Source organism: Zeus faber, assembly GCF_960531495.2.
Source record: "Zeus faber genome assembly, chromosome: 9".
Taxonomy (NCBI): domain Eukaryota; kingdom Metazoa; phylum Chordata; class Actinopteri; order Zeiformes; family Zeidae; genus Zeus; species Zeus faber.
This window is the reverse complement of record NC_137197.1, coordinates 12,571,948-12,594,447: the sequence shown is the minus strand read 5'-3', so window position 1 is coordinate 12,594,447 and position 22,500 is coordinate 12,571,948. Positions and strand designations below refer to the sequence as shown.

Here is a 22,500-nt window from a genome sequence, read left to right as displayed (position 1 = left end):
GCTGTGTCCACACTGGGGTTGATCCTTGTGGAAACTGTGGAAAAATAAACACCTTCAAATCTATTTTTGGTTGAGCTGAGGGTCTTGTTCCTCCTTGTCACACCAAAAAGTTCATGGGTCCATTACTCACAGCTTATACATCAAATGAAAACATGCTTGTTACCAGAGGAGCAATGCTGCTATCTTTGTTTTTTTAGACATGTCAAAATAAAGAGTCAAAATATTAAGTTTCTGTTTATTTTCTGAACCATTTTTAATAAACGTATTTCATGTGCTCAGGAAAATATAAAATAAATAAATAAAATAAATAAATCGGTGACCCTGAAAGTAAATCCTGGAGCAAAGCGCAGCTTTCTCTAAAATGGGATTTCCTCCTGGTTTAAGACGCAGCGGCAGAGGAACCGCGGGAAGGCCAGCGGCCGCTGAAGAGGAACTCGCAGCAGAAGTACCTGAGTCGCGCCCTGCGCCTCAACAACAACAGCATCGCCGACCTGAGCGACCTCTGCTCCACACTCACACACTTCCTGGCAGAACCGTCGCAGCTGGCCTGGCTGGACCTCTCCTTCAATTGCATCTCACACGTAGACCCTGTGCGTTCGCTCTCTTCGGAGCTGGGATAGTTTGCATGTTTATTTTTTTGGGCGATATTCTTTTTTTTCTTTGTCACACACCCAAAGAGAACAACGAGAGAAGCAGCATACATATCGCACTTTTCCGGATCTATATTTTTGTGTTTCGCTTGGCCCTTCTTTTTCTGCAGATTAGAGAGGTTTTTATATGCGTGCTATTGTATCAGTTACATTTGTTTACTATAATACATAATTTGTCTGCCAAAGTACCTGATTTTGTTATGTGTTGTTTTGTTCCAGGTGTTGTGTGAATTGCGTGAGCTGCGCGTGTTGTATTTCCATGGTAACAGTGTCTGTAACATGGCAGAGGTGGACAAGCTGGGGGTGTTACCTCGTCTCCACTCCGTCACTTTCCACGGAAATGCGATCGAGAGCGAAAAAGCCTACAGGTAGTTTTACTTTTACTCTGACCTCTGGGCTACTTCTGGCTCCTGGAGAAACTTGACGAATAGAGTGAACATACTTCAACATGAACCCAGCAGTGACGCAGAACCAGCGGTGATTTGCTGCACATGGAGTTTACAGCTAGTGTTATATAACCCATAAAAGTTGGCAACTGAGCAGTTTTTTTGTGCGTGCCACACCATGAATTAGCCACCAGGCGACACTTAACAGGTGCTTAGAGATCATATTACACACTGTTACAATCTGCATAGCAACAGCATTTACACACACACACGCACACACACACACACACACACAGAAATACATTACATTGATTTTAAGTCTTGGCCTCCTTTTGAAATGTGCAGCTTCTCCAATTAAGCTTTGATTCATCGGCAGAAATACTTTTCTTGCAATTTCATCTTACTGTATAATAATGCAGATTGTATTATCGAACAATCCACTGTGATATGACTAAAAAGCACAGTAAACGTCATGGCGGCTGGATTGCAAGATAACGCCGTGTGTTTATGCCTAGGAGTCGTGTGATCTCTTCCCTGCCCAAGTTAAAGACGATGGATTTTAGTGCCGTGACAACTCAGGAGAGACGCATGGCAGCTATCTGGAATCACTGCGACAGCCATGGAAAAACTGCACCAAAGGGCCTGTAATAACCAAACTCCAGGAGTTTAACGGAGTGACGGGTGAACCACCGTATTCTCTGGACCGAGTTCACGGCATAAAAATTAACCCGGCAACAATCATGCAAAGATCAGATGTTTGTTTTTCACTTTCCTCTTCTCTCGGAAATCAGGACTTCTGCTCTGAAAAGCCCATATCTATTGATGCTCTACTTGACAGTATGTGAAAGTTCACTGTATTACAGTGTCTGTTATAGAAGAAATAGCTGCACATCCCTTTATATACCATTATAGTTTTAATAATAAATCACCCACTCTCAAACTGTTTTGTTTATCGTTATTAAGGATTACGCATCGGTGCTTATGTTTAAAGTCTTTAATGCAATAATGAACAAAAAGCAAACAATATCTTAAGTTTTTTGGTGCTAGCCTCAGAAATGATCAAAGTACTCCAGGCAGTATCACAGATTTTGAGTAATAAAGAAAAAAATGACAATGCAAAGAGCACAGTGCATAAGAGCTCGAATTAAATATCTGGTTGAAAAACTAATCAGAGGCTAGCCAGTTATCCCTTTACAGACCCAAGAGACTGATTCTCCTGCCAAGCCTTTCAGATTACCAAGCACTCCTCCCAGGAGAAAAATACTTTGAAAATACAAATAATCACAATTAAGGGTCATGGGTTGTTTGTCTGTGGTGGCACAGAGAGGATTATCTCACCGCCACACTGCTACAGTTAGTTATGGTTAGTCTGTGATTAATATGTGTAAATAAATCACGTTATATTCTGCGGCTAGATGCTTTGTTTAAAAAGCAAACAAACATTGGGCGTTAAAAGCGTAGTTTTAATAAAAACATTCTCAAAAGATCACAGCCAATCTCACCCACTAAACTCTCTGAAAACGGGAGCTTCATACAGTCCATCCGCTCGTTTATGACTGAATCACAAAATTCTGTACAAAGGCATAAATACGCATTGTCTGTCCTCAGTGTTCTTCAGACCCCCAGCCTAACACGTCCCCATTACTCATCAATCTGGGGGTTCCAGAATATAAATGAATTGTTTGTTATTGTTATTGACCAACTAAACCGAAAGCGGAAGTATGTTGCTCTCTGTACGGCCAGCCACGGATCCCATCTACGCCCACCGCTACCAGTTACACAAGGTGTCCCACCCAGCACCCCATTTGTTTTTGCACCTCAACCAATGAAGAAAGACTCCAGGATACCATGTGCAGATTAACAGTGATTTGAAAAGCAAAAAAGTCTGAGCTACAGATATCCAACCTCGCCTGTTGTTGGAGCAGGATCCTACATGACTTCAATGAGATGTGAAACAATTTCGATACAACTTGTCTTGTATTTCCACCAATCCAGTGAATTATTATTTTTTACCCCTCCAAGTGGGTTTTACATGACACCCACAATGCACTCCCAGTCTGGGCTGATTTATTGACCAGTCCTCCTTTTTCTGTCATTTTGGTACTCAACTCCTGTTAATTGAAAATTATGCAATACCAAAATATTCCACCGACCTGGTATCTCAAACAGGTTTCCATGAGTGATGCTAAAAGCTAGCAGTCTATAGCAGAGTCCTTCTTTCCAGGTTTTGGAACTACAAAATCCAGAAGCTGGAGCCAACATTAGGAGTAGCCTGGCTATTTACCGACACTCTTGTGGCTACAAAAGAAAACCCCAAAATAAACAATAATGCTCTTCAAAATAAATGCAACAAACTGAAACATCCCGATAACCACTTATATGATCTGCTTGAACAAGCATTAAACAAAAAAAAAACCCTGAACAGTTCCATTTTGGAGGGTTTGATTTTTTTCCCTTGTGGTTAATGTTGCAATGTGGTGCTCAAATAAAGAGGAAGCCCGGTTATTCTGTAAATGTCTAATTTCACCCTTTCTGTCCATTTAGGCAATTGCCTGATGCTCAGATGCCGATATTGGTTTTCTACTGGCACATAAAAATCCACACATTATAGGACAGCCATAGGGTGCAAGTGGAGGTATGGTACAAATCATTCATATTAGTGGCCACTCGAAGCACTAAAAGTCACAGGAACCAAGAGGCTCGGGTTTCAGATGGAGGAGGCGGCGTAGGTGACAGAGAGAGCGAGAGCAATGGGGAGGAGTGTTATGCGGTTCAGGGCAGAAGAATCAGGGAATGGCAAACTGAACCACTAGTTCCTCTTTTGCATCCACCTTTATCTGTGAGATTGCACTGTATGCATAAGCTGCGATCTTGGAAACCTGCAAAGAAAAGAGCACAGTGAGAAATAATGGCCAGCATGCAAAAAAAAAATGTTTTACAAGTTTGAATTATTCCATGTGAGCCAATGTACTCCACCCTTTATATGGCTCTTATATAGTGTATGGTACATAGGAATTTTATAATTTTTCCAGCAAAGAAAATGTTTAATTTACAGATTAGGGTGCTTGAATTAAATAGCATACTTCTTCAACATATTGTAATGGAAAAGACACAGAAAATACAAAGAAATGTAGGCGCAAAAACACCCAGACACATAGACCCTGTCAAATGTTGTTATTGTGGCCGTTTACCTGTTGAACATCTGAGTACGGCACCAGGTCACTAGCGAGCACTTGGTGGGGCTGGCTGGTGAGGGAGGAGAGGAGGTGAGCCTTCTTCTGGGGCAGAGTGTTGCTCAGCACAGCCAGCTTTGTACTAAAACACAAACACAAACTTATTCTCCACTGACACAATCAAGGATCAGGTAAAGGAGAGAGTCATTTATCTGTATTAACCAATACCATTTTTCAATGGACGCCAATACCAAATAGTGACATTTTCAGGTACCATGATGGCAAGACGATCTGGCAAAAAAGTTACCTAATAAGTAATAACTTGAGCTTCAGTTTTGTATCAAGCAAATATATACTTTCACAAGTCATTTTCGTAATCACTACCCGTAGTCAAGTGAACTGTCTCTAAGGCTACGTTCACACTGCAGGGCCAAAGTGGCCCAAATCAGATTTTTTTGCTCATATGTTACCTCAGATCTATTCTTTTCATGACAGTGTGAACAGCACAAATCACATGGAATCTGATCTTTTCAATTCGGAACTGGGCCACTCTCATATTACATTACCTTTAGCAGACGCTTTTATCCAAAGCGACTTACAATTATTCAAACACCGATGGACGCAGCCATCAGGAGCAATTAGGGGTTAAGTGTCTCGCTCAAGGACACTACAGCATGCTAGCAGGAGAGCCTGGGATCGAACCAGCAACCTTTAGATTACGAGACGACCAGCTCTACCTCCTGAGCTACCGTCCCCCCATATGTGGTCCTAAATTGCAGGTTAGGTCGGATTTTTTGCAATGCGACCTCAATCGAAACAGTCAAATCAGAATTCATGCGACTTTAATGTCACTCTAGAGCAGGGACTCCCAACCTTATTATTATCACAGACTGGATCGCAGCACACTAAATTTCCATGGATCAGGGACACAAACAAAAAAGTAACCCTGTTTCAGGAATAAACTCGAAATTCAGCCCCTGATTTCGAGACCGTCGGGCAGAGCCAGGTGCATAACTGCTGCCCCCACCGCGGCACCGCACTCGTGGCGGCCCCATCCGCACCCGCAGCCGGCCCCAACCACGGCCATCCACCACCGTTAAGCGGCGTATAGAGCACTGGGATGGAAAATAAATAATATTCATAAATAGACTGAACCGGCGAGGGAGCACCCACGCTCATTTTATGAACAGCACCGGATCTAAAAGTGCGCGTGTGTGTTTGTATGGGCGCTCTGAGGGAGCGAACGGGGTGCAATTTGCACACATTGTGTTTTTAATTTGACTAAATTTCCTTATTGAACAAAACAAAAAAGCACCGTGCCCCTGAATGGATTTAAAGATTTAATCCACGAGCTTGAGCCAAGGTACACAGTCCCAGGCCGCCGGCTGACCACCGGGCTGCGGACCACGGCATTTGCCTGCCTTGTTTACATCTGTACGACAGCGTGCTGCGAGTCACGTCTTTGTTACTTCTGCTGGTGTGGGTCAGTTCAGGACCACGACTCATTTACACTGGAATCTGATATTGGCCACATTTAAAAAATAATGTGAGCAAACAAACAAAAAACACGGATCTGAGAAATAAATCCGAATTGAGCACTAAGGCTTGCAGTGTGAACGTAGCCTAAGTAAGGAAATACAGTATGTTTCCACCTCTAGTACAGGCACAAGAACATATTCACTGCCAATTGGGATTCGGAGTCCTACACTTTCAATATTGTTTGATAAAATTCAATATGAAAAGACACCTCAAAAAATTTAAACCGGAGAGTGAAAACTAAGAGGAAAGGGCAACATTAATAAATAGAACAGCATGTAACAGATCATTAACATACCTATACTGTCGAGCTTTGTCCATGTATTCATGCTGCTCCATCCCTTGAGAGTCGGCAGCAGAGACATCAATAATGTTCCTGCAGGGAAAGTCAAAGTGGGCAGATTATCCCCCTGTATTCAATATGGACACATGTGGAACTGGGAGCATGGATAACAGCAGTTGAACTGCATGTTTTTGAATAAAATGTGAGGTCCAAACTAGCAGGTATGATGGAGGTTTGTGGGTGGATACAATGTCTTACTGTGCAGTCTTTGTTAAGATGGACGTTAAAAGGGCCTGTTCGTCCGTGCGCGCTGAGGGGACATTGGCAGCACTCCATTCTGTACCGTTTAGAGGTTTGCTGTCGGGGTTTGGGGGAGGGATCAGTCGTTTGCGCTCATCGGGGTCCTGGCAAACATCAAAATCATTGTGATCACCAAATAAGCAGGGTTAAAATAACAAAAACATACTTTGCAAGTGAATGGCAACCACATTCACAAATAAAGCAGATATCTGAATTCCTAAAACCAACTTTAGGAATCGCGCAATTGTATCAGAAAATGTACTAGTAAAGATTTTGTGAGGCTGATTAGATCACTCCAGTTAAAATATCACTTAGTGATAGAATGAAGGCCATGGACCACCTACCTGCTAAACATCAGATATAAACGAACTGCTAGACTAATAATTAAAACAAACAGTGTCTTAGTTAAAAAAAAAATTGTACAATATCATTGGTGCTGATTTTGCTTTTACCAAAATAAGAATAATGCAGGTGCATCAAAGCAAGATTAAAATAAGAGAATTTGATCTCCCTGAATCCCTCGTGAGGAAAAAAACAAACCAAAGGCAGCTCTTCTTCTGTCACCAAGGAGGGAGAAGTTACGGTTACCCATCAGTTTGATAGAAACTCAACACTTTCAATTTTTGTGAAATAAGAGAAAATCGTCAAAAATATTTTAAAAAATATATACTATATTACACATTTTCCCCCCATATTTCAATATTTATTTATCGTATCGTGCCACTCTACCAGCATATTGACCGTGTGCAACGGTCAATATGCTGCTTGACCGTTGCACACATTGTAAATACTGTTTGCTACAGATCTTAGCTTGTGAGTGTAACTATTTTCCTTCAATTCCCCTCTTATTTATTTATTTTTTTTAGATAAAGAGTTTCTTCAGTGACGTCTTTCAACAAAGTCGCCGCAAAGCCAGAGTTCAATTATATCCATTTTTATTGGACCAAAAAAAAAAAGCCTGATTCTGGATCTACTTGGCAACTGCATTACGTGGACGAGGCGGGAGTTGGCTCCTTAGTCAAACGTTCCGCTCCACCTTAAATCATTTTTACCCACGGAACTCACTTCCGCTTGCAGTTCAGCAGTTGCTCCGTCGTCTGTTACGTTCATACTCAAACAAACAATATGAAAACAAATGTCATTTATTATATTGTGCCTAAATAAGGAAAAACACTCATGGCACCGTCTTTAATTAAACGTTTTGATTTTATAGTTATTCAGCTGTAATATTCATACATATATATAATTCTATCTATTATTATTACTACTCCACCCACTGCACCCCCGCTTTGAATTCTCTTTTTGAGTCTTAATTTATTCACATTATTCTAGTTCACTAACTGCATCACGTTTTAGGAATCCGTTGGTTCCAGTTTGTTAGCTCGGTGGGGATTAGGTTGGCTATTGCGTTCGGTTTGGCAACTATTTGCGCATCCTTTCGGGTGCGTTGCAAAGGCATTTCACCGCCTACACGTATGAAAAGTATGTACATGCATGTGGCGAATAAACCGCTTGACCCTTCCCACGGTTGATGTCGTTGAGGTGACCGTTAAAGCGCCCGACCACGCGAGGTGTTTTGCGAGCGGCCCAAGTGGATTTGACCCTTCACGTCGCCCCCTTAATGTGAAGCTAACCGAGGTAATTGGCACAGGTGAGGCACTTGAAATGGGAACTCACCTTGGGCCTGGCTAAACCCACCCCCGAGGACAGCACAAGTGTCTATAATCACATATCAGGTGTTATTTGAGATGATTTAACCCTCCCCAGCCCCGTATCCGCTCAACTACCCACTTCGGTCATTATCGTATATATTTTTTTTTTAAAGGCGGGGTGGGGAAGGTCGAATAAGGAGCTGCGAACAAGGAGCCAACTTCAGCCTCGTATTACTTGTCCAGGGCCTTTGGTTCACGTTAGCGTTAACACACCCATCACCCCCCCCCCCCAAAACAGCCCTCCAAGCGCAACACACCACTGCCCCGGCTTCCCCGTGAGACGCGGACACCCGGCCGCCCTGCAAAATGTGTCCAGGCCGGCATGTTAGCACGCTACGCTCGCCGGCTAAACTACCTGCTCCGCGGTCTCGCTCTCGTCGCTGTAGCAGCAGCCCATGGCGTCCGCGGGGCGTCCGGCGCTCAGCCAAACCCGAGCAGGCCAAACCCCAGCGTCTGTCGGCGGCTTCGCGGTCGGACCAGGAGAAACGGGTGCCGTGCTCCGCCTCGCCGCGCGTCCGCTTCCTCCTCCCGACAAGCCGCTGGATATCAACAGCCGCCCCTCGGGGTGAGCCGTCACATGACAGCAGCCGCGGCGACAACACGGTGACCGCTTCCGCTTCGGTTCGGGAGCCGACAGGGCCCACGTCACGTGACCCTGGAACCTTTCTCCCCGCGTTTCCTCCAGTACCCCCGCAGCGCCCCTGGTGGCGCTGCGGGGGTACTGCAGCGGGACTCCGAAAATCCGAAAACGTGTTAAGAAACACCGGTTATATATGATGTTTTGGGAAGAAATAAAAACACATACGACGCGCATACAGTCAATAATTGATGGTCGTTTTCCTCTTTTTTTTTCCTGACAATGCCATTGAAAGGGGGCAACTCTGCTGAAAAAAAAGAAAAGATGTGAGAGTTACACTAGTTAAATAAGATTGGCGAACCACTGGTTTACGGAACCTATGACGCATTCCTTTAAAGTCGGAATTTGGAAATGTCCGACCTCCTACCAGGAAAAATAAAAAGGAGCGTCCGTTTACATCCAAATCAAAACGTCAACATATACCTTGTTGCTTGTAGAAGAATGCGCATGCTTGCAAAACAAACAGGGACTGGCTGCAGGTTTCCGTGTTTTAATTGAGAGAGACGACGGCACACATTCAGATCGGGAGTGGGGACTACCGACTCGGAATTAGAATTTTCTGAGGTTTAACCGAACGCAGTATGTGCCGGTTATTTCTAGGGAATTTTCCCGCTGGGTGTCTGTTTGCGTTGGTGAACCAGTTGAACAACAAACGACCAGGCAAAACGAGTTGATACGTATTACAAAAGTTGTTTTTACACCTGAATCACATCTGAACCTTGTACATAACAATGCAATGCATCGAAGGTTCTAGATGAACTAGGCCGCATGAAAAAAAAATATATATTTCTATGTGGGGGGAGGATAGCTCAAGAAGTTGTCAGAATTCAAGAGACTAAAATCAGAATTCTGACTTCCATTCAAGATGCACAAGCTTTCAGGGGGAGATGATCCAACACCCCCACCATCCCCCACAGTGTAGCCGGGCAGGGGTGGCAACGGGGCGGCTGCGAGGCGCCTTCCCTATCATTTAGCCCCGTTCCCCCTTTTGTTTACACCTCCAGTCCGATCCAGTCTAGACGGCGAAGTGAGTGATGGTGAAAGGTTCGACTGCTATCTCAGATTCGGTTCTTGACGAGTCATTCAATTATATATATATATATATTTAAAAAAGAGTGGTTCCACTGTCCCGCGCTTCGTCGTTGGGAGACATATGGTTGAGTTGCTATAATGCACGAGGGAGCCCGGCTGGGTCGTCTTCGGAATGTTCACAACGATCATTTAATTGTGTCAAAGGTTTCTTATAGGCGAAAGAATGCAAACCGGGCCCCATAAATTGTTTTCATCCCAGTTCTCTCAAAAGTATTTATGTTGGCAAAGAAACGCAAGGCGTAAATATTTACTTCGAATTCATTTCGGTGGAATGCAAAAGTGTAAACCAGTCCAATTCAAAATGAATTACGCCAAGTGCATTTGGCCTCTTTGCCTTGGACCTTCGTCCTCGGGTTATTATTTTCACTTTGCGAGTCGAAGCTTCACTCGCTCGGCCACTCTTTTGCCGGAGTGACTCCATCCGACTCGTTCAAAACATTCGTTCGCTACGAATGAATCGTTTGCGAGTCGCGCCTGAGTAGAAGTTGAGCTGTTGTTGTGTTGTTGTTGTTGTTGTTGTTTTGTTGTCGTTGTGTTGGTGTTGTTATCTCGGCACCATCTCCAGTCATGGCGCTTCTCGCGTGGCTACTAATACTCATGGGCGCATCCGCGGTGTGTTTTTCCACGGGCGATTCCCCGACCCATTTCGGGCTCGGCTCCTCGATGCGCTCGGTGTGCAAGCCCATCCCGAGCACCCTGTCCCTGTGCCACGGCATCGGCTACCGGGAGATGCGGGTCCCCAACCTGCTGGGCCACGGCACCCTGCGGGAGGCGCAGCGGCAGTCCGCGGCCTGGCTGCCGCTGGTGTCCAAGCTCTGCCACCGCGACACCAAGAAGTTCCTCTGCTCGCTGTTCGCCCCCGTCTGTCTGCCGGAGCTCGGCGGACCCCTCAGCCCCTGCCGGGCGCTGTGCGAGGCCGTGCGGGACGACTGCGTGCCCGTGATGAGCGCCTTCGGCTTCCCCTGGCCCGAGATGTTCAACTGCAGCCGCTTCCCCCGGGGGACGGAGCTCTGCGTCCCGGCCACCGGGGAGCAGGAGGAGGCGCGGATCAGAGAGGAGGCGCGGAGCGAGGAGGCGGCAAAAGGTCGGTGGTGTACAGTGAATTGTGTTGAAATGCAAAGGCTCAATCCTGCATGAAGGACAATACACCACAACCCGCCAAGAAGGCTGTTGAATCGGTGTGGAGGAAGTACTCAGACCTTCAACTTATGACTTAACTTATATTTCTACTAAAGGTAAACATACTCTCAAACAAAATCAATCAATAAAAGTACCATATGACCAATCCTAAATACGCAGTTTGGTAGAACTAAAGTAACGTGACTGTGTTTACAGTTAAAAAGTATAGTTGCCTTGCAATGTAGTGGAGTAAAAGTTGAAAATATACTTGAAAATTGAAAAGTAGAATAACTTTAAAGTACTCGGAGTCATTTTACTTTGTTACTTTCCGAGACTAAAGTATCTGATCGGGGTCAGTGGATCATCTTGAATCGGAGTCTCAACTTGAAATGCACACGTTATAATCGGACGATTTTAAATTGAGTCCCAACAAAGCTTTTTTTTGAAGAAGAAGAAGAAGATCCCATGACTCATTTCCAATCCCTCTTATTCATCCACAGGAAGTGTCATCTGTGACGCCTGCAGTCTGGCCGAGGAGGGGGAGACGGACATCCAGGACAACTTCTGCATCAGCCCGTACGGTAAGAGCGGCACCTGAGAAGGATATGGAGGATCAGAGAGGAAGAAGAACTGGACACCGGGATACTATAGTTACAACATTCGACCATCCCGCATAAGACCAGAAACGTACATCTTAGAATTAGAGCTTCACGACCCCGAAGAGAAGGGTTTTTGATCTTCTCTACTCTGCTAAGGAACTCTGAGGTCTGACGTAGTTTCCTATGTTCACGGCGCACACATCTTAGATCACAGTCCGTTTTAAACAGATCTCCCCTCACTCCTTCCATTCCAGCCTTTAAGCTGCGCGTGGGCAGCGTTTCCACCATCGGCGGAGACCGCCAGCTCGTCCCTCTTGGCCGCAGTCGCATCCTGAGGTGGGCCGGCGGGGGAGCGGAGAAGGCCGAGGGGATCGGAGGGGCAATGGCTCACAGCGCGCTGTGGCTGCCGGAGGGGGCCACTTGCGTCTGCCCCGGCCTGGACCCCACGGGGGCGGAGGAAAACGCCGAAAGACACGAAACCGAACTGGAAGAGGGGTGGCGGAAGGAAGGTGAAGGCAAAGAGGGGAGGAGCGCCCCGGGCGGGTGGTACCTGGGCCTCTCTCAGGCGGAAGAAGGGAGGCTGGTGCTGACCCGACTGGTGAAGTGGACCAGAGGAGACAGAGAGCTGAAGAAGTTCATCAGATCTCTCCTCAAACGGCCCTGCTCGGAGCTGTAGACACAGTCGGGCCGCAGCGTTTTTTTTACTGGCAGCTGTCTCGCAAAGTTAATTTCTGATTCCATCGAAGGGCTTCTCGCAGTGTTATGGATGGATTTGTTATATTCTTCCAACCAGTATCTTAGTTAGCGGGGAACAATTATAAAGCACCTATTTACTGGTTTCAATGTGATTGTTCTGTTTAGTTTGACCACATTATTGAATTTCCTAAGAACTCTATGTAAAAGAATCTCTTCTGACGTCATAAAGTAGTGTTTAAAAGGTGCAGATGGCTGACGACCAAACACAGTGGCCTGGGTGTTTTGTGTGGGTTTGAGGTATAGCTTTACAACTTTACAGCTAAATTGGCCATATTTTTGATTTAGTGAAGAACAAACCCCATTCTCTGAAAATAAGCCAAGGTAAATCTGTGGACTGTTTTCATTATATGTATTTTATTTAAATGACTGGTTGTTTAGAAATTTTCATACAATTGACTGTCATGTTATTAGTCTTTTTCTAAAACTATGAAGGCAAATTAATAGGAATTAAAAATAAGTTTCTTGAGGCTGGCTGGACAACTGTTGGAATCCACACAGTGGGAGAGCTTTTTGTTACTGTATGTGATGGAACAGAATAATTTTATTGATAAGGGAGATATACTTGAAATCGTCCAGTATTATATATGTTTTCAAAATTCCAGAACAGGTTCGATGGAACCACATATAAGGCAACTGATATAAGACACATTTCAATATTTATACATTTATTGTTTTGTAAAATCTGGAGCAGTGTCTTTTATATATTGCACCCGTGTTTGATATTTCTTCATAAATGAGCAATTAAAAAATAGCTGTTTTATATGTGTGTGTTTTGTTTTTTTTGTTGTTGTTTTTTGCGGGAGCACATACACACTCAATGATTCCCTGTGATATCACATGTCTGGCGTTGTCACACTATCTATTTACCTCTGTCACCCCTCTATCTGTCACTCCCTAACCCTCTGTCCCTCCATCCTTTCCTCTAAGATTGTGGCCAATTTATTAGTTTTGTATCCCAACAAATGTAATAATTTGATGCTTTCCGCCATTGTCTGTTATACGGTTTGTGGAATCGAACAGCTGGTAAACACAGCCTTAGCGACACCATTGTCTGTGGATTGTGACCAATTGGAGAATCGTGCACGTGACATATGAATAATTCACATGCCCATCTCTCTTACATCTCCTTGGAACACACAAACTAAAAGTAACACTTTTATCTTTGCTCCTGTTCTGTTCCCTCACCAAAGTCAACAGAAGAGGTGAGTTAAATGTTTTGGGTTTTTTTTAACTGAAGAGAACCAGGGAGTCCCAACAGCTTTATAATAGTTATTTGTTGTGTTTCAACACGGTAGTGTCCAGTGTAGCCACAGTGTCTGGTTACCTGAGGGTTTTTATCTCCTGAGGTGACCTGAAACTCAGAAATCAATGTAGGCTGAATTAATCGGCAAAAATGTTAATATGAAAACATTTACAACATGCTATTTTATTAAGTTATATAAAAAAAAAAACCTGTAGCAGAATTGAGTGCATTGAAAAAGTGTTGAAAACAGTATACTGCAGACTCTCAGTGCTATATGTTTTTCTCTGTGTTTTTCTTTGTTCTTTATAGGGGCACAAGAGTAAGGATATCATTTAAGACAGTGATGTATAATGACCAGTTTTACAATTCTTACAAACCATGCAAAATGCAGCACAAGACCAAATGCATTCCAGACTTTTATGTCACTATATTCCTTCTTAAAGTGGTAATCCATGAGATTATTTGGGTAAAATAAATCTTTTATTTAATATCTTATTTAGCTGGCACCTCTGGAAGAAACAGCCGTTCATTGTATTTCCGTTATGTGTGTGCTCATCTATATACTGTTTTCCATTGTTGGTGGCAGGGTGGCAGATCAGGCACAATCAAGAGGTGAAGGTAAATTTATAAGGAAAAAAAAGACAAAGTTACAGAGAAGAAGAAGGGTTACGCTAGATGAAAATTTTGGGATTTGTAGTGTAATTCACCACCAACGCAGATCCCATGGCTTACCACTTTAACACAGGGCCAAACCCACTTCCCAATTAGACAACCAACTTGTCAATAGAAGATAAAGTTAATATAATATAAGATAAGATATTTCCTTGTTTATCCAGAGGGAAATTATTGTACAGCAGTTGCAGTACAAAGTAGGAAAATAGTGCAAACATACAGTATAGAGTACAAATACACAAAATAAACAATATAAGAGTTAAAAAGTATCAGTAAGGTGCAATAACCATATATACAGCCAGAAATATCACAGGTTAACCATAAGGATCAGAGAGATGTATGAGAAAGGGCAAATAGCTATGTATGTACAATATCAATTCAAAGTACAGGTAAATGTTTATGGTAAGATTGAAATGTTCAACGATTATGTCCATGATATTTCACATAATGTCCCTTTTATTGCACATTAGACTCATGGTGTCACATAAATCAGAGAATTGTCAATAAGTGTAATCCACTGAGAGATTATAATCCAGAGAGAAAAGGAAGATGTAGGAAGATGGAACAAACAGAGCAGAACAGAGCTGGAATGGAGGCTGGAACCACCTCAGCTCCTCATGCCACTGCTGTCCATCGCTTTGCCTGATGTAGATGAGTTGGATAGTTTGATTGCCACAGAGAGAAAGGATTTCCTGCGGCGTTCTGTGGTGCATCGTGGTGGTATCGGTCTGCTGCTGAAGGTGCTTCTGTGCGTGACCAGCACATTGTGGAGAGGGTGAGTCAATGTTCATGATGCTCCGCAGCTTGTGCAGCATCCTTCTCTCTGACGCCGCCGCCCAAGAATCAAGCTCCGCCCCCAGGACGGAGCCAGCCTTCCCGATGAGCGTGTTGATTCTCTTGGCGTCGAACCAGCCTGTCTAGGTGAGCATAGACATGGTTAAGCAGGAAGATGGTGGGGTCATCCACTCCTACCTTTGGCTGGTAGGCAAGCTGAAGTGGGTCCAGTGATGGTTTAACCAGGGACGACAGTGTAACAGGACCAGTCTCTAAAGGGACTTTGTGTGGGAAGTCAACACCACTGGTCTGTATTTGCTGGGGAAGCCAGGGCACGCCTTCGTTGGTATAGGAATCAGGCGGGATGTCTTCCACAGCACAGGGACACTCTCCAGATTCAAGCTGAAGATGTGCTGGAGTACTCCACACAGCTGGGAGGCACAAGGCACAAATCTTGAGTAGCCTCGGGCTGATGCCGTCGGGACCCGTGATTGCGTGACCGGAGTCTGCTCAACTCTTTCCTCACCTGCTCCGCTGCGAAGGACGGTGTGAGATGGTTCCGGTAGTGTTGTTGGGGAGAGCTGATGGAAGTGGAAGGGGGTGTTGATAGAGAGAATGGGTGGGGGAGGGGGGACAGTAGGGACAGTAGGACAGGGGGTATGAGGGGGGCAGATGGTTGAAGAGCTGGGGGAGGGGTGATAAGGGCCCACACCGTCAAATCTGTTGGGCAAGAGATTCAACTCGATGCCCCAGTCCAGGTACCCCCTCTTACCTGGCTACCAGCCTGGTAGCCAGTGATACTCCTCATGCCACTGCACACATCCTCTGCATCGTTCTGCTGGAGTTTGTATTCCAGCTTCCTCCTGTAGCGGTCCTTGCCCTCCCGAATCCTCACCTTGAGTTCTTCCTAAGTCCGTTTCACCTCCTCCTGGTCTCTGTTCCTGAAGGCTCTCTGCTTCTCATTCGGGAGGACCTTGATGTCTCTGGTGACCCAGGGTTTGTTGTTGTGGAAACAGCCTACAGTCTCTGTTGGAACAACATTACATTGTCCATGCAGAAGTTCATGTACCCTGTTATACAATCCTTGAGATCATCAATGTCCTCTCCATGGGAATTGCAGAGAACACTCCAATCCGTTGTATCAAAGCAGCCCTGTAGAGCTTCATTGGTCTCCTGTGACCATCACCTCAGAGTCCTAGTAGTTAGAGGCTGCCATTGGATTTATACAGGTGCAGGAGATGGATCAGGTTGTGGTCAGATCTCCCAAGGAGAGGGAGGGCTGTGGAGCTGTATGCCTCCTTAACATTGGCATACAGCAGGTCCAGTGTCTTACCCTGTTGGACAGTCCACAAACTGCTTGAAAGTGGGCAGTGACAGCCAGAGTAACATGGTTGAAGTTGCGTAAGTATGGCGTCGGTCGCGAGCACCGTATACAGTTAATTATAGAAAATGCATTATTCCCGTACCTGTTCACAAGTTACACATATCTTTGGAAGAATATGAGTAGCATTACCTGTTGGTGTGTTGTCTTGTCACCCTTGCAGCGATGGCGTCTCCTGCCATTGCGCTGGCCTTCCTCCCACTGGTGGTGACGCTGCTCATCCGGTACCGCTACTACTTTGTGCTGTTCTACCGAGCGGTGCTGGTGAGGGTGTGGAAGGACTGCGTGACCGGGCTGAGGCGGGAGGAGCGGGCCTTCCAGTACGTCCTCACCCACGCCACCCCGGGAGACCCCGACAGCATCCTGGACGCCTTCGACGCGTGGTGCAGCGAGGTTGAGTTCATCAGCAACATAGGGCCAAAGAAAGGTGAGAGAGAAAAGTTAGTTATCAAACAAAGAGCCTTGAGAAGGTCAAACTGCATGATACATACGTCTGATCAGATCATTTACACATAGTGATGGTGGTTCAGTCAAAGAGAGGACCTGGGTTTGACACTGACAGTCAAATGGAATAGTAGTTTATTGCCTGTATGGAATAGGAAGAGGAACTCCATTGATATCTTATTTCTAGAGTTCTTGAAACTAATGACTGGACTGATCTTATTCAAATAACTGATTCATCTAACAAATGGTAACTGCTATCAGATAAGATTTCATTTAAAAATAAGTCTACTGGACATGCTGGAAAAACATTTGAAGATTTACGTTCATGTAGATGTTGAAAGTAGGTTCTTGGCAGTGCGATTAAGGCTGGCCATGAAGCTGCAGAACGCCTATTGTACGGGGCGGAGGGAAATGCCATTCCTGAAGTAAATTGTTGTGTCCAAATCTCTGACAATAAATAGTGCAGCTAGCCAATTCACAGATAATTCTGATTTTGTCTTTTTTCAGAGAGAGCTTTTTTTTACCCAAGATTTGAGATGTTCAAGATACTTATGTGTCACATACATATACATACGAGCATACATTTTGTAGTGAAATGACATAATGACATTTCTCCACCGTAGTAGGATTTATGTATATTTATAATGATACAGTAGATGTTTATACTGTATTTAATATACTGTAGATACAGAATATATATATTTTTTCAGATATTATCAGAATAATTCGTTTTTTAGTTTGATATTTTGCAACTTTGACTGCTCTAACCATCTAATTTCCCCGAAGGGATAAAAAAAAAAGTAATAGCATACTCTCCTATCTTAGTTTATATTTGGGCCTCCGTGTGCAGGGAAGATCCTGGACAGGTTGCTGTCGGAGCAGAGTCCTCTGACGGTGCTGGAACTGGGCGCTCACTGCGGGTACAGCACGGTGCGCATGGCCCGAGCCCTGCCCCTGGGAGCCCGGCTGTATAGCGTGGAGATGGACCAGAGCAATGCCGCCATCGCTGAGAAAGTTATACGCCTGGCCGGGTTTGACGATGACACCGTGAGAGGGCCCGAAACTATATACACTCATAGACACGCACGTTCACCTGCTTCTTACTAACACAATAAAAAAAGACAGCCAGACTCTTACATAACATTCACTGTAAAATTTAACAAGCCTGGAAACAGTTAGAGTGATCAATCCCATTTAACTGCCTGCTCTTCACAAGAGATTAAAATGCTCCTATAGAGACCACGTCAGTCAGATGAAGTTTCTGCTGTAGGCTGTTCCAAATAGAGGGCGCAGAGGATTTTAAAAGCCTTTTAATCTTATATTATTTAGGTGGAATTGATCGTATGTCCGTCTGATGAGGTGATTCCACGGCTGCAGTCCGACTTTGGCTTGGACAAGTTGGACTTTGTGTTCATGGACCACTGGAAGAAATGCTACCTACCTGATCTGCAGGTGAGTGTCTGCACCACAATTTGATCATTTCAATAATTTCAATGACATGATACTAGATTTTATGTTCTGGGCATTATCTTTCTTCCATTTTTTTTTTTGAACACCCACTGTATTGTTTAATGTGAAAACATCACATTGCCATCCAAAAGTGGATGACCTCTTTAATAAAAAAAAACCCCAACAAACCATTTTCTTAGAATTAATCCCATTCCTGTTTTGAATGCACCATTTAAGCAATTATTAGCCAATTTGTGGAATAAAACAAAATTATATTAATGTTGAAGTAAGGGAAACACTCTCTTGCCACGTTTGAATCTGATTTGATGAAAAGTTCTGTGTGGCATGTCCATGGAAAATGAACCTATGGGACAAATAAACAAATCCTCGAACTTGAAGAGCCAGTCATTACTGTACATTTAGGCTGAACTCCATCCTGCCTTTGTTTCTGTGACTGTCCGTTCCAGATGCTGGAGGACTCTGGACTCTTGGGGAAGGGTTCTATGATCCTCGCCGACAACGTGCTGTTCCCTGGGGCTCCCAACTTCCTCCGACATGTCCGCCGCTGCGGCCTGTACGAGTGGAGGGTGCACCGGGCCACACTGGAATATATAAAGGGCATCAGGGATGGCATGGCTGAGCTGGTCTACCAAGGAATCAAGTAGAACAAGAATACTTTGGCTACATACACACACTTGTTTTATCTTTATTTACCAAGCAACAGGCACATAGAAAAACAAAGTTGAATTATTCTCACCATGGCTATAAAATTCCCCTTGGAATCACCCAATAAGAAAACCTATTTATTTATCTTGATACTCTTTTAGAGATGCACTTCAGTAGAATAAATCATATCCTGATCTACAGAAAAACAACTTCAAAAACATACAATCAGTTCACTGAGTCCAATATTCATTAATACATACAACTTGCTTTTATTAAGATTCCACAATTTCATTTTAACTTTGCACACTGAAAATAAAGGTTGTGTTCATCAGATTGATGTCGTTTGTTGTTTACAAATATACAGAGGATGTGGAACTTTTTTTGCATAACAGAGCAGAACCATCATTTCTTACAAGATGATCATGGTTTTAGATATCACCTAAAACTGGTCGTTGGAGCCCCCTGCTGGACATAGATCTACCAACCAGGCCAATCCGCGTTGAACACTTCAGCCTCTTTTCATATTGTTGGCCATGCATTTTATGTGACTGTCATTCACTAAAGCCTTTTCATAAGACGTATTTTTATGCTATACAAATAATGATCAATATGAGTATTAAATCTTTTTAAAAACAAAATGGGTCAATATCAGCATGTTTTGGCTTAACGTCTGACGTGCTCAATCACTAACAGCAACTTTACCTGGGCATCCTCTTGATTAGGTTTTTAAACTCAAAGCAACAGGATAAAAGCATGCTGTTTTTTCATGACTTGGAATTCACAGAATTCAAAAATAATTTTGAATTAATTGATTAGAAACTCAATATTCTTCAATGGTCATGACTGTTCAGACAAAATGCATTAACTGAGGAGATAAAAGCCTTGTTTAAAATGCCTTTAAGTGCTTGTGCACAATATTATGCTGCATCTTGTCCAGTAAATTTGCATTATTTTTTCTGGCTATGGTGATTACAACCACAATATAACGCAAAATTACAAGACAAAATTACATCTCAGTGGAAATTAGATTTAGCGGAACAAACAAGTTCAACCCAGCCCCATGTGTAAGCTTGCAACCCACTGTAATTCTAGAATTGTCTTATCAAACGGTAGGTCTGCTGTTTGGAAACCCTTTGGCACATGACCGCAGACAGTAGAAGGTCAAACTTCAAAACTAGGCAATAAAACAGAGAGGGATTCTCAAACATTAAAGCCCTGCCCTGTCTCGTGTGCACATAACTGACAGCAACCCAAAGAACCCAGCAAAGTGTGATTTTGTGTTGCCCGGAGTGACATGGCGCTACTATAAAAAGAAATCATCTCATATCTTCCGCTTGAAAAACAAACAAACAAACAAAAAAATCTCACAATCAAGAGTTCTCACTGCACAGGCATACACAAGAGCATATCCAGCCACAGCACTTCACAACTCAACCTTCTCTCTATGTAACCGTATGAATGTGACCCAGACCACATGACCATCAATACCGACTCTGAGGTGGAAGGAGGGGCTCATCCTCCTGATAAGCCCTACAGCCTGTATTGATAAAGATCATTCTAGTTTAGCGTGTTTACAAAAATATCATATCTGCCCCTTGTAACTAAGGCTTGGAGCCAGGTTTTGTGTAGGCCCAGCACCAGACAGACGGCTGGTTGAGGACCAAGTCTGCAGGTTTAAATCATCCATTGGTCCTGGTCCTGCTCGGCTCCCTCCATATCCACCTTAAAAAAACAAAACCAAACAAACAACAAAAAATACAGAAAGAGAGTCAGATTTAGGCAGGGCTACGTAAACATTTTTGGTATGAACTGATGTAAAATACCCCATACGAAATACAACTATTCAAAATCACTCAATGTTCATAAACATTCTTTGGCTGTTCTTTTGATTTTGCGGTATTGTGTGAGATTAAGTGAATTTATCAAAACCAAATGAGCATAAAAACGAACTTTCAAACAATCACATGGCAACACCTATCTCATAAAATGATATGAGCCAACCTTAAACACTACTTGTTAGTGTTTCTATCTGGATGACCAAGCACGAGTTATGCTGATATAGGTATTTTTTTGGAAAACAAAACTTGATGTCGTTGTATTAACTCTGACCTCATTGATCTCGCCATCGTCAGGAGATTCATTGTAGTCATTCATCTCATCCATGTCCTGCATGTCTTCTTCATCCTCAGAGTCTTCCTCACTGTCCTCCTCATCTTCATCATCCTCCTCTTCCTCCTCATCAAATGTCTGCTACATAGAGAAAGTGCAGAAAGCAGAGATAAATATATACACATATACAGAAACAGCAACGGTCCTTTGCAGACTACTTGTTCCACACCATAGCTAGCGAGGATAGTGAACAGCATTAATTGGAAGTGTAGATTGAATATATTTATTTTGAAGTATTTTCAGTCCATCAAATTAATTTTTACATAATGCATAATGTTTTTTATAGGATTAGATACAGCTATTTTTATAAGTTGCTTGTTTTGTCACAGCAACACCTGGTGCTGACCAATGTAATGCTGAGTTGTAGAATGATTATGTAGTCTATTTACTGAAGGTAAATACCTCAAATATGGGTTTTCCGATAGGCATCAAGTTATTATCCTTCTCAGCAATGCTCTGTAACTGATACAAAGAGACAGAACAAGAACATCAAACATCAAATAATACTTTCATTAACTAACGTGTAAATCATGAGTGTCGTCAAGAGTGTGTGTGCCAAACCGCATTCGCGTGCTCACATGCCATAATATAAAACAACGGTTTAGTTGCAGATTGTGTACCCATGTTTGGTGCTGTTGTTCCTGCTGGTGTAGCTCGGTCTCATCGACACAGGGCCTGTCAAGGTTGAACCACAGCGACTCCGTTATCCGAGGGAACAGTGACGGGAACAGAGTGGACATCTCTGTCGGTTCACTGACAGAAAGAGAAAACCAAAATGATTGCAACAGATAATAGTAGACTGTAACAAGCAGCACAAAAATAACATGGGTAAAAAACACATACTGGAATGTCCACTATCCACATGCCCTACCCAGTCAACACAGGTTATCTGCGGGTGTCCGATCAATTTAATACTTTTCCAATTAAATTTAAGTAGGTGTAGGTTGTAGGTATGTATGAGAGTAAGTACTGTTTTTTGGAATGAATACAAGACAGTGAGAAATGTTGACTCTGACGCAGAAGAGCTTGATTCATTTTGACAAAAATAAATATATGGCCAAATAACATGAGAAAAAATGTTTACGTTTGAAATTAAGCGCTCATAACTTAAATTTTAAGACAACATGTTTACTTTAAGGACCTAATATTTGTTTAAAAAGGAACGCAGGATGGAATTTTAAGTATTTTTAAGGGGCTACAGGCAGCATGCAATGCAACAGGAAAACAACAACAACTCTGTGGCCGAAAATAATCAATGTAAACAATCTGTTTTGTGATAAATGTAAAATCTCAAACATTAATTCTGGAATAGAAATATATAATGATGACGACGACAATGATGATACGACGACGACTACTGCTGCTTCTACAACTACTACTACTACTAATAATAATACAAATATATGCGTCTGATTAGCGGCGGAAGACTAAAATTCTTTAATTTTCGCCGTGGTAATTA

The 22,500-nt window shown here is 43.3% G+C and overlaps 5 protein-coding genes across 5 annotated transcripts in view; 3 read left to right on the top strand and 2 right to left on the bottom strand.

Annotated features, from left to right (window-relative positions):
* Positions 1–1,944, top strand: part of lrrc51 (leucine rich repeat containing 51) — a gene marked incomplete at its 5' end in the record, with an annotated part of 2,175 nt that extends 231 nt beyond the window's left edge. The window contains 3 exons of the mRNA XM_080007462.1: positions 385–590; positions 870–1,018; positions 1,552–1,944. Coding sequence (XP_079863588.1) covers positions 385–590; positions 870–1,018; positions 1,552–1,684 — 488 coding nt within the window. The 3' untranslated portion in view covers positions 1,685–1,944. The remainder of the gene's footprint in view (positions 1–384; positions 591–869; positions 1,019–1,551) is intronic.
* Positions 1,945–2,015: 71 nt separating this feature from the next.
* On the bottom strand, positions 2,016–8,662 carry lamtor1 (late endosomal/lysosomal adaptor, MAPK and MTOR activator 1). Its single transcript, XM_080007464.1, has 5 exons — positions 8,396–8,662; positions 6,287–6,432; positions 6,044–6,121; positions 4,228–4,351; positions 2,016–3,915 (listed from the first exon to the last, which is right to left on the bottom strand). Exons 1-5 carry the CDS (start codon positions 8,435–8,437, stop codon positions 3,823–3,825), a joined length of 483 nt encoding a protein of 160 aa, XP_079863590.1. The 5' UTR covers positions 8,438–8,662; the 3' UTR covers positions 2,016–3,822.
* Positions 8,663–10,190: 1,528 nt separating this feature from the next.
* On the top strand, positions 10,191–13,003 carry sfrp2l (secreted frizzled-related protein 2 like). Its single transcript, XM_080007458.1, has 3 exons — positions 10,191–10,853; positions 11,389–11,469; positions 11,742–13,003. The coding sequence occupies exons 1-3, from the start codon at positions 10,337–10,339 to the stop codon at positions 12,161–12,163; spliced, it is 1,020 nt and encodes a 339-aa protein (XP_079863584.1). The 5' UTR covers positions 10,191–10,336; the 3' UTR covers positions 12,164–13,003.
* Positions 13,004–16,478: 3,475 nt separating this feature from the next.
* Positions 16,479–18,871, top strand: tomt (transmembrane O-methyltransferase; the record flags this gene model as incomplete). Its single annotated transcript, XM_080007461.1, has 4 exons — positions 16,479–16,740; positions 17,608–17,804; positions 18,087–18,209; positions 18,674–18,871. 4 exons carry the CDS (start codon positions 16,479–16,481, stop codon positions 18,869–18,871), a joined length of 780 nt encoding a protein of 259 aa, XP_079863587.1.
* A 246-nt stretch (positions 18,872–19,117) lies between these two features.
* anapc15 (anaphase promoting complex subunit 15) overlaps positions 19,118–22,500 on the bottom strand; it is a 3,528-nt gene continuing 145 nt past the window's right edge. The window contains exons 2-5 of the mRNA XM_080007465.1: positions 21,662–21,794; positions 21,444–21,503; positions 20,982–21,122; positions 19,118–20,594 (exon numbers count right to left, since the gene is read on the bottom strand). Coding sequence (XP_079863591.1) covers positions 20,547–20,594; positions 20,982–21,122; positions 21,444–21,503; positions 21,662–21,781 — 369 coding nt within the window. The 5' untranslated portion in view covers positions 21,782–21,794 and the 3' untranslated portion in view covers positions 19,118–20,546. The remainder of the gene's footprint in view (positions 20,595–20,981; positions 21,123–21,443; positions 21,504–21,661; positions 21,795–22,500) is intronic.